This window comes from Podarcis pityusensis, assembly GCF_964106645.2.
Source record: "Podarcis pityusensis genome assembly, chromosome: 3".
NCBI lineage: Eukaryota > Metazoa > Chordata > Lepidosauria > Squamata > Lacertidae > Podarcis > Podarcis pityusensis.
This window is the reverse complement of record NC_138026.1, coordinates 10,962,297-10,978,583: the sequence shown is the minus strand read 5'-3', so window position 1 is coordinate 10,978,583 and position 16,287 is coordinate 10,962,297. Positions and strand designations below refer to the sequence as shown.

Genomic DNA, 16,287 nt, shown 5'->3' with positions numbered 1-16,287 from the left:
TGTAGCTTTACATCTTTTGACTCTGGTGCACATTTCCCCTGTCGCTGTTGCTTGTAAGTGGCCCATTTCAGGTGCATCCCTCCTCACTGGCCACACTGGCTGGGGCTGATGAGAGCTTAAGTTCAAAAACATATTTTGAAGGCACCATGTTGGCTACTTCTCACCTGCTCAGTAGAATCTATGCAAGGGCAATTGTTTTCCTGTTCTGCAAGCTCTCGTGGGAAACCAAGAAGCCCTCTTCCCACTACATGGGGGTGCAAGTTGACCCAGCTTTATGCTTACATATGGGCAACGCATCTGACTGCATGCGAACTTCTACCTCCCTGGAGCCTTTTACATAGGTGCGGGAGGAGATATTTAGGGCCTGGCCCGGTAGTAATTCCTTGGATTCCTTTGCATGTGTTTGATGTCCCTAGGAAAATAAAAGGGTGGAATTTGCATACTTTGCTGCTTCCCACAAACCTGTTCTTCCCTCGGAGCTCTGTTAACATAGATTGCAAGGTGTGTGCAATAATACACTTCTGGCATCCAGCGAGCGTTACTCTGTAGTAGCAGGAATACCTTAGGCGCCGTCGGAAAGGCGAGCAGAAATGAAGCTTTTTAAAAACTGAAGAAATCTGGTATTTTATTTAATATTTGGCCAGGACAAGGATTCCAATGGGTGAGCTACTTAAAAGGGGAGGAACAGCATAAACATTTTGCTTTTCTGTAGGTGCAAGGACCAAAAAACGAAAATTAAAGTAGGGAAAGAGAGTTTTCTAGAGAAGCCCGGTTGGTGGTCGTGTCACACCTTCATGAGGAACGGCAGTTCTATTTCTACTTGCTCGGCAACCGTCTGGTTCTTATCCACATGCTCCCCACCGGGAGGATGCCAGTTTCTCATGGACTAGGCAGCCCACCCTGCAGCATTCCTGAGAATTGTACAATATAATCTTGAGTCAGCAGGGCGGATTAGCCACTTTTCATTGGGCTTGCACTCGTGACCTTAACAGTAGAACTGCAGAAAGCAAAATGCATTACGCACCTTTGCCATAGTAACCCTTCCATCTACACATCGCAACTTACTTAAATACACACTGGAAAAGGAAAAGAAACAAAAAAAGCTACCATTTGTTTTAAATTATGTACAAACCCTATATTTTTTTTTCTTCTGCTTTTTTTTTGATTATACATATAAATACAAATTAGCTATTCTTCTAAAGTGGTTATAATAGTAAATAAATACAAAATAACAATCTGACCTTTATACTTCATGTGCTGAGGGGGGAAAGGGGGGGGCGCTTAAACCCATATAAAATGTACAACTAATACGTTTAAAAATCTTTAAAAGGAATAATTCTCTGATTAAAATATTTTTTCCTCGCTTTTTTCTGTAGACATAAATAGATTTTTTTTTTTCAAAATAGATGCGTTTAATTCTCCATTTCATAACATAAATAAGGTCTTCATTGGGAAATATTAAAGTGTCAAGTTTTGTTTTGTTTTGTTGCATTGGTCCATTTTCCGTCCTGCCGCCACGTCAGCGGCAGCCACAGCCCTCCACAACCATGTCTTGATAATTCTTTAGTACCACCTTCTCGTTCTCATCCAGGTAGAGCATGGAGATGGGACTCAGTTCTGTCGGCACGCAGCAAGCTTTGGGGATTTTGGGGTTGACGGAATTGACAAGAGTCTGAACAATGGCATGGTTGGTGGAGTTCAGGTGGTCTGCCAAGGGGAAGGGGCAGTCTCCGTGGCAGTAGAAGGCACTATAGCCCGGCGGGGCCACTATCCAGTCATTCCACCCCACGTCGTTGAAGTCCACGTACAAATCGTGCCGTTTGCAATTGGACTTGCGCTTGTTGTGCTTGCGCTTGGCCTGGCGCTTCTCTCTCTTGTGGAGAGGGTGTCCCTTTCCGTCGTGCCCAAAGGTCACTAGTAACGGCCGGATCCGAGACCAGCTGGCATCGTCCTGATGCAAAGACCTGCTGATCCGGACGTGCCTCTTGGAGGCAGTGCTCTCCCTGGGGTCCAAGTGAGCCACTTCTACCACAAAACCATGGTTGGGTTGTCCATGTGCAATCCACCGCATGATAGCCGGTGTCACATCAAACGTTTCCCACTTGCTGGCGTTATGATGCACCAAGCGCGTGTCCAAAAGTCTCGTGATGGGGTCCTGGGAGGCCTCTCTCTCGGGCTTTACGATTTCATAAATATTAATACGGTGGTAAGAGCTGCCATTGCTCTCAAAAGCGTCTTGAATGCGCTCCCGAAAAACCTGAAGCTCAGCTGAAGTGATGAACTCCCCCTCAGGGATGGAAGTTAAGTTGAAGAAGAAGCGCCGAGATGTTTTCCCACTTCTTTCTGGAAGTTCTTCTAGTGTTTCTGGTTTGGGGGGGGGGGGAGAGAAGAAGAAGAAGAAAAACACAATCAGTAACTCAGATAATGCCACGAAATATTTGAAGTACCCTATGGTGCTGGAGGAGACTCTTGAGAGTCCCATGGACTGCAAGAAGATCCAACCTATCCATTCTTAAGGAAATCAGCCCTGAGTGCTCACTGGAAGGACAGATCCTGAAGCTAATGCTCCAGTACTTTGGCCACCTCATGAGAAGAGAAAACTCCCTGGAAAAGACCCTGATGTTGAGAAAGATGGAGGGCACAAGGAGAAGGGGACGACAGAGGACGAGATGGTTGGACAGTGTTCTCGAAGCTACTAGCATGAGTTTGACCAAACTGCAGGAGGCAGTGGAAGACAGGAGGGCCTGGCGTGCTCTGGTCCATGGGGTCACGAAGAGTCGGACACGACTAAACAACACAAGAACAGATATAGAAGATTTCCCATAACATTAGCATAAGCCAATACGTGTGTTACGTTAGAAATTCAAAAGGCTTTTTCCCCTTTCCCTTTTTTCAGTTGCTCTTGTCTTTCTGTTTGTTTAGGCAAGCCCGCGAAACATGATGTTAAAATGCTTCCTTTGCTGCCACACATTTCAGATCTCATAGGAGTGCGCTGTGAATTCCAGGTGGTCGTAATAAGGGGGAAGAAATGTGAGGCATTGCTTTGGAATTCAAGGGTATTAAAGAACATTTTTTAACACTGTGGTTAGCAGGGGCCCAGGGAGAGTAATTAAAAACTGACTGAGGATCAAGGAAAGGGATTGCATTTCTTAAAGATTTCCCTAAAAAAAAACACAACGCCAACAACAAACCCCTACCTCCAGTTTTCATGTCAGTCTCTTAAAAGCCATTCCAAATGCATTGTGCCACAAGTTTCATGATTTACAAAACTTACTATCCAAAACCCTGTCTCCTAATTATAGACCTTTCCACAAAGCACACCCAGTCATTTTACTCAAGGAGGCCCTAAATGAAAATAACTTGGATGGGTTTAGTAGTTAAACCATTCGGGCGCCCTCCAGATGTTTGGGACTATAGCTCGCAGGCGTGCTGGTTGGGTCTGATGGGAGCTGTAGTCTTAAACATCTGCAGGGCACCAGGTAGGACTAGTTGTTTGCATTGTTCCTGCAATGGGCAGCATTGCAGGTATGGCCAACCAAGTCACACAGATCTATTGAACCTCAACAGTCTACAGCTAGCTGCATCACATGTTGGGCAAATTCATCATCCATCCTGTCTGTCCACTGCACTGCTATTACAAACAGTTAACTGCAAAATAGGGGACAAACAGGCATACAGACTCTGCCGACGTTGAAGGCGCTTTGTGAGTTGTGCCTTGTCCTGCTCTTTTCTATAAAATCTACTACTAATTTTAACTGCTGAAAGCTCACCCCCTACATAATACTTGTTATTACAGGTGGGAGCAGAGGAATGAACATTTGCTTAAGTTTGTGGCTGAAATTTGAACAGGAGACAGGCAGTATATTGGTCATCGTCTAAAGTGGCCAGGGACACAAAACACCATTTCCTTTTTGTTCTTTTTAATATGGATGGCGTGAGGAGGGGTGGGGGGGAAGGCTCAGGAGAGGGGATGAAGACATACTGGGCGGGGGGAATTATGTGCATCCCATGTGGAAGATTGGAGCACTCTCAGACAGTTTAAAGGTATGAGTTCTGCTTTTTGGAAAACAAAATTTTGGGGAAATGTAGTACCATGATTTAACATTTACTTATGACCAATAACACTGTACAGTATTGACAGGATGTACTATTGCTGCCAAATTTAACTAAAGCATTGAGGCTAAGAGTGAAGGAATCTGCTGCTCCCAAGGTTGATATTGCTGGTCTACAATTTCCACCATCCCTGACCCTGTTTAGGGACTTATGGGAGTTGGAGTGAATCTTCATTTGCACTTTGGGTTCAGAAATAAATTCATGTGCAAGTCAAAGAAATCTAAGAGAAAGCAATGGGAAGATTTGACCTGCACTACCTCCTGTTTTATTCCGAGGGCTCAGTATGTGATACAATATCCATATTCTCACATAGCCTCTAAATTGGGTTACGAACAGGAAATGTGTCCAGCCCACTCGGTGAACTACGCAATGATAATACCACCACACATTGCAACTTTTACCGATGGGGGCATAAATGCAACAACTGTGGCTAAGTCTAAGCATATTGTAAACTATCTTAACAGCAACTTTGCTCCGTTGGTGTTCCATTTACTTGGAAGTGTCACCAATATTAAATTCCAAAGGAACAAGTTTTGGATTCCAGCCTAACTGTTCCCAGCGCAACTTTGGAAACACAACCATAATCCAAAGGTATCTCCTTATTCCCCAACATCCGACTTCAGAGTCCCTTTCCTCTATGGTCACCTAAACAAGAGCTTGCATTTAAAGTACACAAGTCTATGGTGGACAACGGGTATCTCCCAAGCATTTGCAGGAAAGCCAACTATAATTGGCTCCCTCTAAATGTGGTTGTCCTGAGCACTCGACACCCATCTGCAGTGAGGCCACATGTATGCCTGAGCACATGGAGTCTCTTGCAGGGGTGGCCCTGACATGCTTTAGGGTGAAGCCACCTGGTCATGTGGCACCAAAATAGGTGCAGGCTACAAAATGGCAGGGAGTGGTTTGTGAACAGCATTGTAAGACTCCTTTCAAAGCACTGGCTGTAAGTGAAGTGTGTAGCATTTGACAGCAAGATGTCTTAGGGTCGGACTGTTCTCCTCTCTCAGCAACTCTGTAAAGGGTAAAGGGACCCCTGACCATTAGGTCCAGTCGTGGCTGACTCTGGGGTTGCGGCACTCATCTCGCTTTACTGGCCGAGGGAGCCGGCGTACAGCTTCCAGGTTATGTGGCCAGCATGACTAAGCCGCTTCTGGCGAACCAGAGCAGTGCACGGAAATGCCGTTTACCTTCCCGCCGGAGCAGTACCTATTTATCTACTTGCACTTTGACGTGCTTTCAAACTGCTGGGTTGGCAGGAGCAGGGACAAAGTAACGGGAGCTCACCCCGTCGCGGGGATTCGAACCGCAAACCTTCTGATTGGCAAGTCCTAGGCTTTGTGGTTTAACCCACAGCGCCACCCACGTCCCAACAACTCTGTAAGCATCTCTAAAAAGTGCCAGAACAACAAGATGAGGGGATGTGGGGAACTGTGGGCCCCTGTTCCCAACCACCCCAGCCAGCCTGCTCCAGTGTTTAGGGCTGATGGGAGTTGTAGTCCCAGCAACATCAGAAGGGACACAAATTCTCCATCTCTCCAGAAGAACATCTTCTGAGGAAAACGGAAGCCATTTCCCAGTCCTTTGAGTCTACACTCTTTCCTGGGGTTTCCACCCACCACAAACCCCTGGTGTCTACTTCACCCTTGTTTTTCCTCGCCCTGTCCTGATGGGAGTCCCCCTGCTTCCTTTTACTCAGAGGAAAAACTGCTGCAGTGTTTTATCCTGCACTGCCCTGTACCCCAGGGCCATCTTCTATCCTCACCCTACTGCATCTGGCGACTCCTCACTACCTTTCAGAGCCAGCAACCGGCTGCCATCTTTCCGTCTCTTTCCACCCAAACCCCTCCTTGCCTCTTGCTTTCCCATTCCCGCCCTGCCCCCGCCAAGTTTTGCAACAGGGGAAAAAAACAGCCGCTCACCCAATGGCTAGGGAGGGTTCACGAGAATAACAAGCCACAGCCACGCTGTTTACCTCACATTCGATTTGTTTTTAATTCCTGCCCTATCTACATCATTGGTGCTTTAATTGGACACTTCTCTTAAGTGGCTTTGAACTGACATGTGCAAAACAAAGGCAGAGCTAAACAAACCCTCGCCCCATCCCCAAAAACCACCAACGAACCCATGTTTTGCATGGTTACAAAGGTGCAAAGGCAGAGGTTTTGCCATTGCCCAGAGAGGTAAGCCAGAGATTAAAGGTCAGTGGCAGACATGTGCTTGCTGAGGAGAGAGGTTAGGCTGACAGGGACCAACACAGTGGCTCCATGGTTGTGGAATTCCCTACCCAGAGAGGCAAAATCTTAGAATTGTAGAGTTGCAAGAGGCCATGAAGGCCATCTAGCCCAACCCCCTGCAGTGCAGGAAACTTTGTCCAAAGCGGGGCTCGGACCCACAACCCTGAGATTAAGACCCTCATGCTCAACTGACGGAGGGAGAGGCCTCTTATTTTAACTGGGCTGGTTTATGAGATTGGATGTGACGGGGAGCGGGGGGGGGGGGGAGGATATTGCAAGCTGCAAACAGTGCACTTGCAACAAGGGCCTGTGGGTTTATTAAAGGAAATAAAGAAACAACCTAACGATTTGCTCAAATAATTTGTGGCACTTGGAACTGCGAGGAAAAGTAAATGATCGCGTCAGGTTTTTAGAGCTTTCAGAGAAAAGTTAAGTGTGTGTGTGTTTTTTCTGTAGCAAGCTACGGCAAAACAGTCAGAGGGAAAAACAGGTTTCCCTGTGGGTTCTCTGTAAGCACATCTGTATCCTGGTCACAGGAGGTGTGGAACCTGCAGCCCTCCAGATCTTGCAGCCCTCAACCGCCAGCAAATTAGCATTGAACCAGTTCCTCCACACTATTTCTCGTATTTAAACCCCACTATTGTCTAGGCACTCCCTTTCCTCTCAAGCGCACCTGTGAAAGGGCCTTTCAGTAGCTGACATGCCAGGGAGACGCCTCAGGGCATAAGGTGGTGATGATTATTACTATTATTAATTAATTAAATTTCTATACTGCCCTTCCTCAGAGGATCACTGGGTGGTTTACAATATAACACTCCCCCCGAAAGACCTACCATAATGGTTGTATTCCCTAACATCCTTTCTATTTCCCAAGGCCTTTAAAAATGAACCTGTTATCTCTGCTGCTGTTTTAAGGCGGCTCTCTCTAGATAAGCTGCTTTTAGGTGTTTTCTTTTATTGTATTTTTTTTGGGGGGGGGAGAGAACAGCCCTTTGAATCGGCTTGAAAGAACAGGCTTCCCACAATAAAGAACAGACTTAGGAAAAGACTTAGACCTGGGTTTAAGTTCTCTCTTGAGCTATATAGATCACTGGACCGCAATAGCCAAGTCATTGCTTCTCTGCTTCAGTGGGACTTACTCCCAAGCAAAGGGGTGTAGAGTTATCGCCCAAGGGTTTATTTTGTTGGAATAAGGATTGTTGCCAAGTTGCAGCAAGGAAGCTGACTGAAACACTTGCTAGCCTTCCCTCCCTCTGCCCACTCATATATGTATGTAGTTCTACGTTAAGATGCATTTTGGCACAATTGAAATGTTTACTGGAAGTTCTCCCATTCATTAGTTTTATATTCACACACACAAAGCAGCATAAGCCACAGTGCAAGTTTAAGTTACACCATTAATCTCTTTCCTCATTAAGACTTGCTATTAGTTAGAATAATCACTACGCAGGCCACACCCCTTGTGGAGAAACTTAATTAAAATACATATTTATTTATCTTTCCTTGCCAGCCCAGCTCTATATTATGTGTAACCTAAGCAGTTGCTTCCGTCTCTCTCCCCCCAATTCTACAATCCATCGATGCCGCCCGTGAAAAGGTTGACAACTGCAAGTTTATAGCCTTTCTGCAGAAGACACTAGATTCACATCCTCTGAATGCTTATTATTTGTACATGTGTTGCATCAAAGTATCTGTGGCTGGGATGCAGAAACACAGAAAGGAACCTGTAAGTCTAGCTAATTCAATGTGACTTTGCTAATCACACACACAAAAAAAATGTGCTTAGAGTCATAAATGGAGGGGAGAAGAAAGAAGATTGCCGCAATCATGGCGAAACTTTTGGATTTGCATTGAACAGAGATGGCAGCAGCAGCAGCAGCAAAAACAAAACAAAAAAAACCCTTTGCAAATACAATGTAAAGCTTTGCCCAGTAGTGCTGAGGACAAGTTCATTCAAGTTTAAGGAACTCGGATATAAGCACTTTGCATAAAAGTTCAAGCAAGTTGCCTTTCATTTAGCAAACTGGCCTAGTTCAAAAATACAAGAATAAGTGGCAACAGAGCATCTGAAGATTGTGTTGCATTTACTCCCAATTGTTCTGTCTGGTTAAGTACATATTTGCTTGTGGTTTTTAATCTGAGTGACCTAAAGCCCCAGGTGCCCATGAAATCCAGTGGGCAGCTGCTCCAAAACTTATCAGCCTTGCTTTCTGAAGGGCTTACCTTGGGTCTCCACTAAATCTAGATTTAAACAGAAGACAAAGTCATGGTGGAGACAATACAATTGATTGTTAAATTGATCTCTCACGGGGATTAGATGGGGATTAGAAATCCTTCCAAGTTACCCTGATTGCCAACTGTAAATTAGACAGACTTTTTTTTCCTATTTAGCCTGCAACATTTAAATTTATTGGTAGGAACTCATAATCTGGACAGAATCTGTAGAATTAAAAAAAAACCACCCACTTCTCTTGCTCTGGATCAATGTAAGTCAATTTTTAAAAATTGATAAATGAATATAAGGCACAGAACAAAGAGTTCAGCAGAGTTAGAAATGTAGTTTGCCATTCTTAAGGTTTAATGAAACAAACATAGCCAGCAACTAAAATTGCTAGCTATTTAAAGGGGGAAATGCGACATTCCTTGTACTCCTCCTCATTTTTGCTCCAGGTTGTTTCCTACCATCTGTACGTTCATCACCTCGAGGAAAAACTGGTCTCTACACTCCTCTGGGCAAATTGGCCACCCACATTATTAGCATAAGCGGGATACTGGTTCTTTAGGAGGCAGGGAAGGGAGTTTCTGCCGCCAACACAATGGCAGTGACAGGCTCAATCTTCAGAAATATATTTAGAAAAATTAAATAATCTTTAAAAAAAATCAAAAACTTTTATTCATCTTAGAACATGGGTAGGCAAACTAAGGCCTGGGGGCCGGATCCGGCCCAATCGCCTTCTAAATCCAGCCCACGGACGGTCTGGGAATCAGCATGTTTTTACATGAGTAGAATGTGTCCTTTTATTTAAAATGCATCTCTGGGTTATTTGTGGGGCATAGGAATGCGTTCATTTCCCCCCAAAAAAATATACGGCCCCCCACAAGGTCTGAGGGACAATGGACTGAAAAAGTTTGCTGACCCCTGTCTTAGAACTATGGACTGTGCTTTTAAAAATGTCTCAAAATGCAAGGCCATGTGTTTCTGTGATGTTCATCATCATGCAGGGGAGGGGATACGCAACGTGTCAGTGTTCTTCAAATAGCCCTTTTTTTTTTAGAAATCACAGGCTGAAACTGCAATCTTTGGGTTGTTTGTAATTCCGGAGATGACCCATGGAAGTCAATGGGATGACTAAGTGAAGTCTCACCGATTCCAGCGGGTCTGCTCTAACAATGGCTTGCGCTTGGATCCAGCCCAGGAGGCTTGGCAGCCATGCAGAGATAACCATTTCTGTTCATTTTGGGATCCAAAAACTAATGTGCATGTACTGAAAGGAGCATGGTACTGTCTTCACATACACATCTACGTTACTGCAAACATGGTTTCATGTTTTGAAAGCTTCCCACCCACCACAATCATTCAAAACAGTGGCCAGAATTAAACAGATGAGTCCGGTCACACAGCACACAGAAGGAGAAAGAGGGAGATTGTTGCAAAATGCTTGCCCTGATCAGAGGAGTGAGATGTTGAATTCCTCCTGGTGTTTCCAGGTGTGAACTTTGACTGTGAAAGAAGGCTACCTATTTCCAAGTCAACATGGGCAAGATTGGTTTCAGAACCCTGATTCATTTTTCAGTGGTTGAGACAGGCCTGCGCTGAACTAAGAGGAAGCTGAGAGGAGTTTGAGCAGAAACACCACAAGGAGAGACTCACACTTCAGCTGTATTCACACAGTGCGGTAATCTCTTCCTTCCTAGCATAGGTGCTCAGAAGGAAAAACCGTACATTTAAACTGCACTTTTCAGCTAACCAAATTTGAGCGATACGCTTTGTCTCGTTAGAACATACCAGTGTAGCAGCAACCAAACCAGGCAGAGATTCAAATTGCATGATGAGGAATTCACAACTGCTTTAATAGCAAGAGATACATCGCATATATCTAATGGGTGAAGTGTAAGGAGCACAAGAAATCAAGGCCATTGCTGCATTTGGCACTGAACAGATTTCAAGCAGGGGTCTGTCTGCATCCTACCTGGAGATGATGGGAACAGGTGCTCCCCTACTGAGCTATGTGGGCCTTCCCAAATATCTAACCACCAAACGCCTTGGCAATTGCAGCATTCCAATTTGCAGGGGGCAGGGGACAGGGGGGATGGAATCTCCAAGGCCTATTTTTGTTAGGCCTTGGGCAGTGGAAGCAGGAGCTAAGAGCATCCCTCCTTACCTTCATGGTGAAAGCTCCTGACAGTATTGGCTCTGCTGGCAGCTCTCTCCAGGTTATAGTCCATGGTTGTTGGCTTCTGGCTGGTGTGCAGATGGTAGAGCTCCAACATATAGGGAGGGATGATGATGTCCTTGCTTGGGGTGGGCCGCCGCGTGAGCCCAAACATATTGAGCAGGCGCAGTTCAAATTCGCGCAGGATCCCTTCAGAGAGTTGCAGGGGAGTGACACGGCCCAAGTCTCCGCTGAACCTTCTCCTGTCGGCCACCTCCGGGATGAGGCTGGCCGAACCACCCAGCAGTATGTGATAAAGCAGCAGTGCTAGTAGAGAGCAGGTCCTGGCAACCATGGTCATCAACCTGGGGAGAATGGAAGAGGTTGAGTTGGCAGGCAAGGAAGCGCTGTAGGGCAAAACCAGCATGAGCAAAGTGTAAGGTCCTTCTAAGCTTCACGGCTGCTTTCACTCCATGAAACATAGGAAACCACCTTCTACAAAGCCATTCCATTGGTGCCATCTAGCTCAGTCTTATCTGCCAGTAAAGGTAAAGGGACCCCTGACCATTAGGTCCAGTTGTGGCCGATTCTGGGGTTGCGGCGCTCATCTTGCTTTACTGGCCGAGGGAGCAGCGTACAGCTTCCGGGTCATGTGGCCAGCATGACTAAGCCGCTTCTGGCAAACCAGAGCAGCGCACGGAAACACCATTTACGTTCCCGCCAGAGCGGTACCTATTTATCTACTTGCACTTTGACGTGCTTTCCAACTGCTAGGTTGGCAGGAGCAGGGACCGAGCAATGGGAGCTCACCCCGTTGTGGGGATTCGAACCGCCAACCTTCTGATTGGCAAGTCCTAGGCTCTGTGGTTTAACCCACAGCACCACCCGCGTCCCTTTATCTGCCAGTAGTTTTGTATAATTTCAGACGGGATATGCCCAGACCAGCCTGGAAATGCCAGGGATCCAACTAGGGTCTTTCTGAATGCAAAACAGTAGTTTTATCATTGATCTATAAATAACCCTTCCCAGCTCCCATGGTCCTTGTAGGTAGGACCTTCTCCATATCCCTGAAAGTGAAGTTTATGACAGACAGTCCTGACCCCAGTGGGAACTTTGGTACTGACATGAACTGTGGCAGGATATTGTTTTTCCTCTCTCTCTCATATGTCCACAGTTGCTGGGGTGGGTAGCAATCTGCCAGCACATTATGGAAGCTGCCCACGTGGACCAAGATTGGTAGGAACTGGTATTATGGGCAATGGGGAATAAGTAGCTGAAAGCGAAGGCAATTCACAATCCTGCAGCTGAAAGGCCCAAGCAAAGCCCACAAATGGATCCTCTTAATCCAGGAAAAAACAGGTTATACTCAGAGTAGACCCACTGAAATCGATGGCCATAAGTAACCTGGGTTCATTAATTTCAACAGAGTAAACATTAGTTGAATACAACCCATAGAGGGAAGTCACACAAAACAAGTCACACAAAACAATATTGGTAACACACAACCTGCTCCCCACCGTGGACAACTTTGCGATTGCTGGCAAAAGAAAAGACTGTGTGAAATGGAAATTTCAGAAAGAAGCAAGCACATGAAAGACCCTGCAGTTTTGGGTGGCTCACTTAAAAACGCCACCCATGACCCCTTGAAGGAAGGGTGGGATAAAACCCTGCAGCAAGATATTGACACATTCGTCCATGATATGGTGTGGAGGATACCTCCACAATCACATGAATTTTCATAATTATATTCACAAGCCCACACCGTGGCTCCTGGGCTATTTGAGTGCAACTGTTCACTCCAGAGAATAAATAGAGACAGAACTGTTATAATTAGTATTGTGTGAAGAGCCCCCAAGCATAGCTGCATGCTGGGACGTAGCTGAAGGAAGGAAGTATTGCAGGGTGTGGCGTGGTGGGGTTTGAGGGGAGGCTGGAGAGCCAGCATTATGGGACTGTGATCTCTGAGCTGATTCCTAGCCTACTGTAAGGTGGCTCTGCTGCACTGGTGGGAGGACAAAACCCAGGCATGCATGTAGTAGAAGGTGTGGAATGAGAGACAGGAGGTGAATATGGTAAAGAAAGAACAAGTAATCGCGGAGTGGGTTTTTAGAAAAGAGAATTACATGGGGAAGGGGAAGGACACGAGCCTTTTTGACTGCAGTGAAACATTTATCAAGAGGAGCTTCCAGCCTCCTAGGTCTGCAAGGAGAGTGGGCTTTAAGTTTTATAGCCCATCGATTCCCCAAGGGCTGGACAAAACCACTGGAAACAATTAGAGGATGCACCAAGGCAACAAGTCAGCACAGAATGAGGCATTCAAAACCAAGTGCACCTGACAGTGTGCTGGATTGTGACCTGAAACTGCCTGACTCCCCGCTTTCTCCCCCTCACTCCCTTCCTTTACATCCTGTAACCTACACATAGCTAATGGAAACCTTATTTCATCTCTTCCCCGCCCCCTTCGCTCCGCATTTTAATAGTTTGGGCATCCAGCATAATGAGCGGGGCATCGGCAGCCACAAGCAAAAGATTGCAAAGGCTGCTAGCTAGAACTTTATCCATGTGAGCCGTTTCATTCAAGGATCTCATTTACATGGAGAGAGCGCCTTTCTGCTGCTTTAGTTCAGGGGCGCGTGCGCTCCTCTAGTAAAGTGCTTGGACGTGCATTTAAGTTTGTTGGAATTTCTTCCTTTCAAAAGCCTGCTACAGTAAAACCGAGCTAAAACTCCACTCTCCAGCACCCCTTTCCCGTGCCTCGGATTCATTCGGCTACGGTAAACGATCCTCTCTAACTGTTAAGAGGCCAGCCGTAATGAACTTGTGGCCCTGCAGACTTCGTTGGACTCCACCTCCCATCAACCCCAGCCAGCACGGGTGATGGTCAGGCATGATGGGAGCTGTAGTTCATCAACATCTGGAACCAGTTCCCCACCCACGGTTAATGCGCGGAGATGTTTCTACCAAAATCAATGGGATTTGCGAATGGAGGTGCGCGGGGGGCGCGTTACAATAATGGGCTAGAAAGGGACTCAGGTTTCAGAAGCTCCCGAAACAGCGGTGGGTGGGGATCCGGCAGTTTGCGGAGCGAAGCGATACACCCCGAATAAAGCAATTTCAGCAAGTGACCGGGCCAGCAGAGCAACACAGGCAGCAACTCCGGAGGCCTGCTGGAAGTGTTTCCCAGCCAGGACTTCTTGCAATATAAAGCAGAGGGATGCTGCCGCGTAATAACCTGCCCAGTACTCTCCCCGCCCGCCACCTGTGGCCCGGGATACTGCAAGGCGCTTAGGATGGGCGCTGCAAGCAGTTAACTTGCGCAGCAAAGTGTTCTGGGGAAGAGGGCAGCTGGGCGGGGGTCTTGTCACCGGGGAGAAAGAGAAGGGGGGAAGCAAAAGGGATACACACCTCCCGCATTCTCTCAACAAGTGAGCAAGGTACATGCCAAGAGGGAGATCTGCCACCAGAAATGTCTCGTTTACCATTAGCTTTAATTCATACTTCCTAGGAAGACTCACGACTGTTTTTGTTGTGGGGAAGGAGGTATGATCAACAGTCTGGGGAACGCGGAGGAAAGAATCTGTAGGGAGTCCCCGCGGGAAGTTTCCCGGCAGGTGTGGCCATGTGCCGAGTTCGAAACCGCGCGCGCCCTCCTTCCCCAGCGCCCCCTGCCTCCTGCTACCTTTTAGGATCCCGCCGATCGCCTAAGAAGCAGCAGCAGCACACTCGGGGACGTCCATGGAGCCAACCTCCACATGGAAGTAGCGTAGCCGATCAAGCGGGGGGGGGGGGGGATGTGCGATCCGTTCTTTCTTTTTCTTTTTTTGGGTGGTGGTGGTGGTCTTTCCAACCCCCACCTCCTTACTCCGGGATCGGGGAGGAGAGCTGTCCACGAGCGGCGAGGAGCTGTGCTCAATTTCCCTCCCTCCCTGGGAAGTTTGCGGCGAGCGCAGCCGAGGCAAAAGGGGAACCAAACGTTCCAAGCGCCTCCGAAGCCTCGCTCTCTAGTCGAGCTCCTCTCCAGCGCTGCAGCCCGAGCTCGCTTCTCGGCGCAGAGGAAGAAACCTCCCGGGCATGGTCTCGCTCCTGGTCTAACCTGGACGAAGCGAGGAGGAAGACGAAGAAGAAGACGACGACGTAGACGCGGCGGTCGCGGATTTGCAGCTGCTGCTCTCTGGCCCGCTGGCCTCTCCCGGGCGCCGCATCACTCCCGGCTGCAAGGGCGCTGCCCCAGAGCCAAGCTCGGGGGAAGAGCACGCACCGCCGGCGTCCTTCTCCAGGGCCCGGCCCGCCGGGGAAACATGCTCAGGATCCGAAACTGCCGGGGAAAGGAGCCGCGGAGGGTCGGGGGCGAAGAAACGTCCCTTTCCCGGGCCGAGAGCCGGCAATGCGCGCCCCCTCGGCGCTCCTGCTCGGATGTCAATAGAAAGCAGCTCCCTTCTCCTTAAGAAAATGCCCTTGGCATCAGCAGCCGTGAAGCGTTGGATTCCGCCTCCGATCTCTCCAAACGGGCCACTTTCCCCCCACTCCTCTGGGTCGTGCGCTTTCGTTCCTGGTTGCAAAAGAAAAGCAGCAGCAAGAGCAAGCAGGCAGAGTTAGTGGCCCGGCCAGCCGCTGTCGCTGCTCCTCCTCCTGTTGCTGCTGCTCGGTTCCGGCGGCTCCTGGTGGTGGCTCGGCGGCAAGAGCGCACGACCCGGCTCCTGCCTCTCTCCGCGCGTTGCCTGCGCCCTGGGCTCCGGCGTCGAGCGCTTCTTGCTGCTTGTTCCTGCTTCTCCTGCAAGGGGAGCTGCCTGCGCCGCTCTCTCTTTTTCTCTTTCTCTTGGCGGCCTCTCCCTCTCGGGGCTTTTTGTGGCTGCTCGGCTCGGGCTGAGGTCACGGGCGCGGGGGCTGGAGGCGCGCTCGCCAAGCGCCAGGCGGCCTGTGAGCGAACCGGGAGAGCCTAGGCGAGGCTGGCGCGGCGGGTTGCTGGTGCTGCAAGGAAGCGCGGCAGGGCAGACGGCTTTTAAAGGGAACGCCGCCCCCTTTTTGGACTTCCCTCCTCCAGGCGGCCCCCCCTCCAGCTTACACACGCACACACACACACGCATACAAGCAGGCACACATACGCTCAGCCCCAGCCGCGGAGGGGTACTGAGCGCGCTCTTCGCTTCTCCTCCGCCACAACTTTCCGGAGTCGAGCCGTCAGGCTCGCCGGGAGGAGGAGCTGCCGGAGCTCCGGCCCGCCGCGAGACTTTTCCTTGCCCGCCCGGCCCGCGCTTGGAAGAAAGATGTACCTATTTCTTCACGGCGCTCGGCAGCTCCTTTGGGAGTGGAAATGTTTCCAGAGTTGCGCGTGCCAAATGCTTCTGTTCCGAAAGGGGGGTTGGAAAGGATAAAGCTCTGCTTGTGGAAGACGACGACGGACTCCCCCCCCCCCCCACCTCTCCCTCCCTCCGCCCGCTCAACATAAAGAGGGGAACTTCCTAGGGCTAAAGCCGAGATTTGAAACGACCCTGCAACTGCGGATCGATCGAGCGCAGGAGCGGGGCGCTGCGCTGCAGGCAGCGCAGTTCAGGTTCCCTTTGGAG

The 16,287-nt window shown here is 48.6% G+C and overlaps 1 protein-coding gene across 1 annotated transcript; it reads right to left on the bottom strand.

The window, feature by feature from the left end:
- Positions 1-608: 608 nt before the first annotated feature.
- On the bottom strand, positions 609-15,692 carry BMP2 (bone morphogenetic protein 2). Its single transcript, XM_080999254.1, has 3 exons — positions 14,403-15,692; positions 10,733-11,088; positions 609-2,364 (listed from the first exon to the last, which is right to left on the bottom strand). The coding sequence occupies exons 2-3, from the start codon at positions 11,082-11,084 to the stop codon at positions 1,520-1,522; spliced, it is 1,197 nt and encodes a 398-aa protein (XP_080855380.1). The 5' UTR covers positions 11,085-11,088; positions 14,403-15,692; the 3' UTR covers positions 609-1,519.
- Between the last annotated feature and the right edge of the window lie 595 nt (positions 15,693-16,287).

Bases quoted from the DNA above. Each gene is read 5' to 3' on its own strand.
- BMP2 (XM_080999254.1), bottom strand. From the start codon at position 11,084: ATGACCATGGTTGCCAGGACCTGCTCTCTACTAGCACTGCTGCTTTAT. The intron at 2,365-10,732 runs GTAAGGAGGGAT...CCCCCAAACCAG, and splicing joins CAGGAGCTTTCACCATGAAG to AAACACTAGAAGAACTTCCA.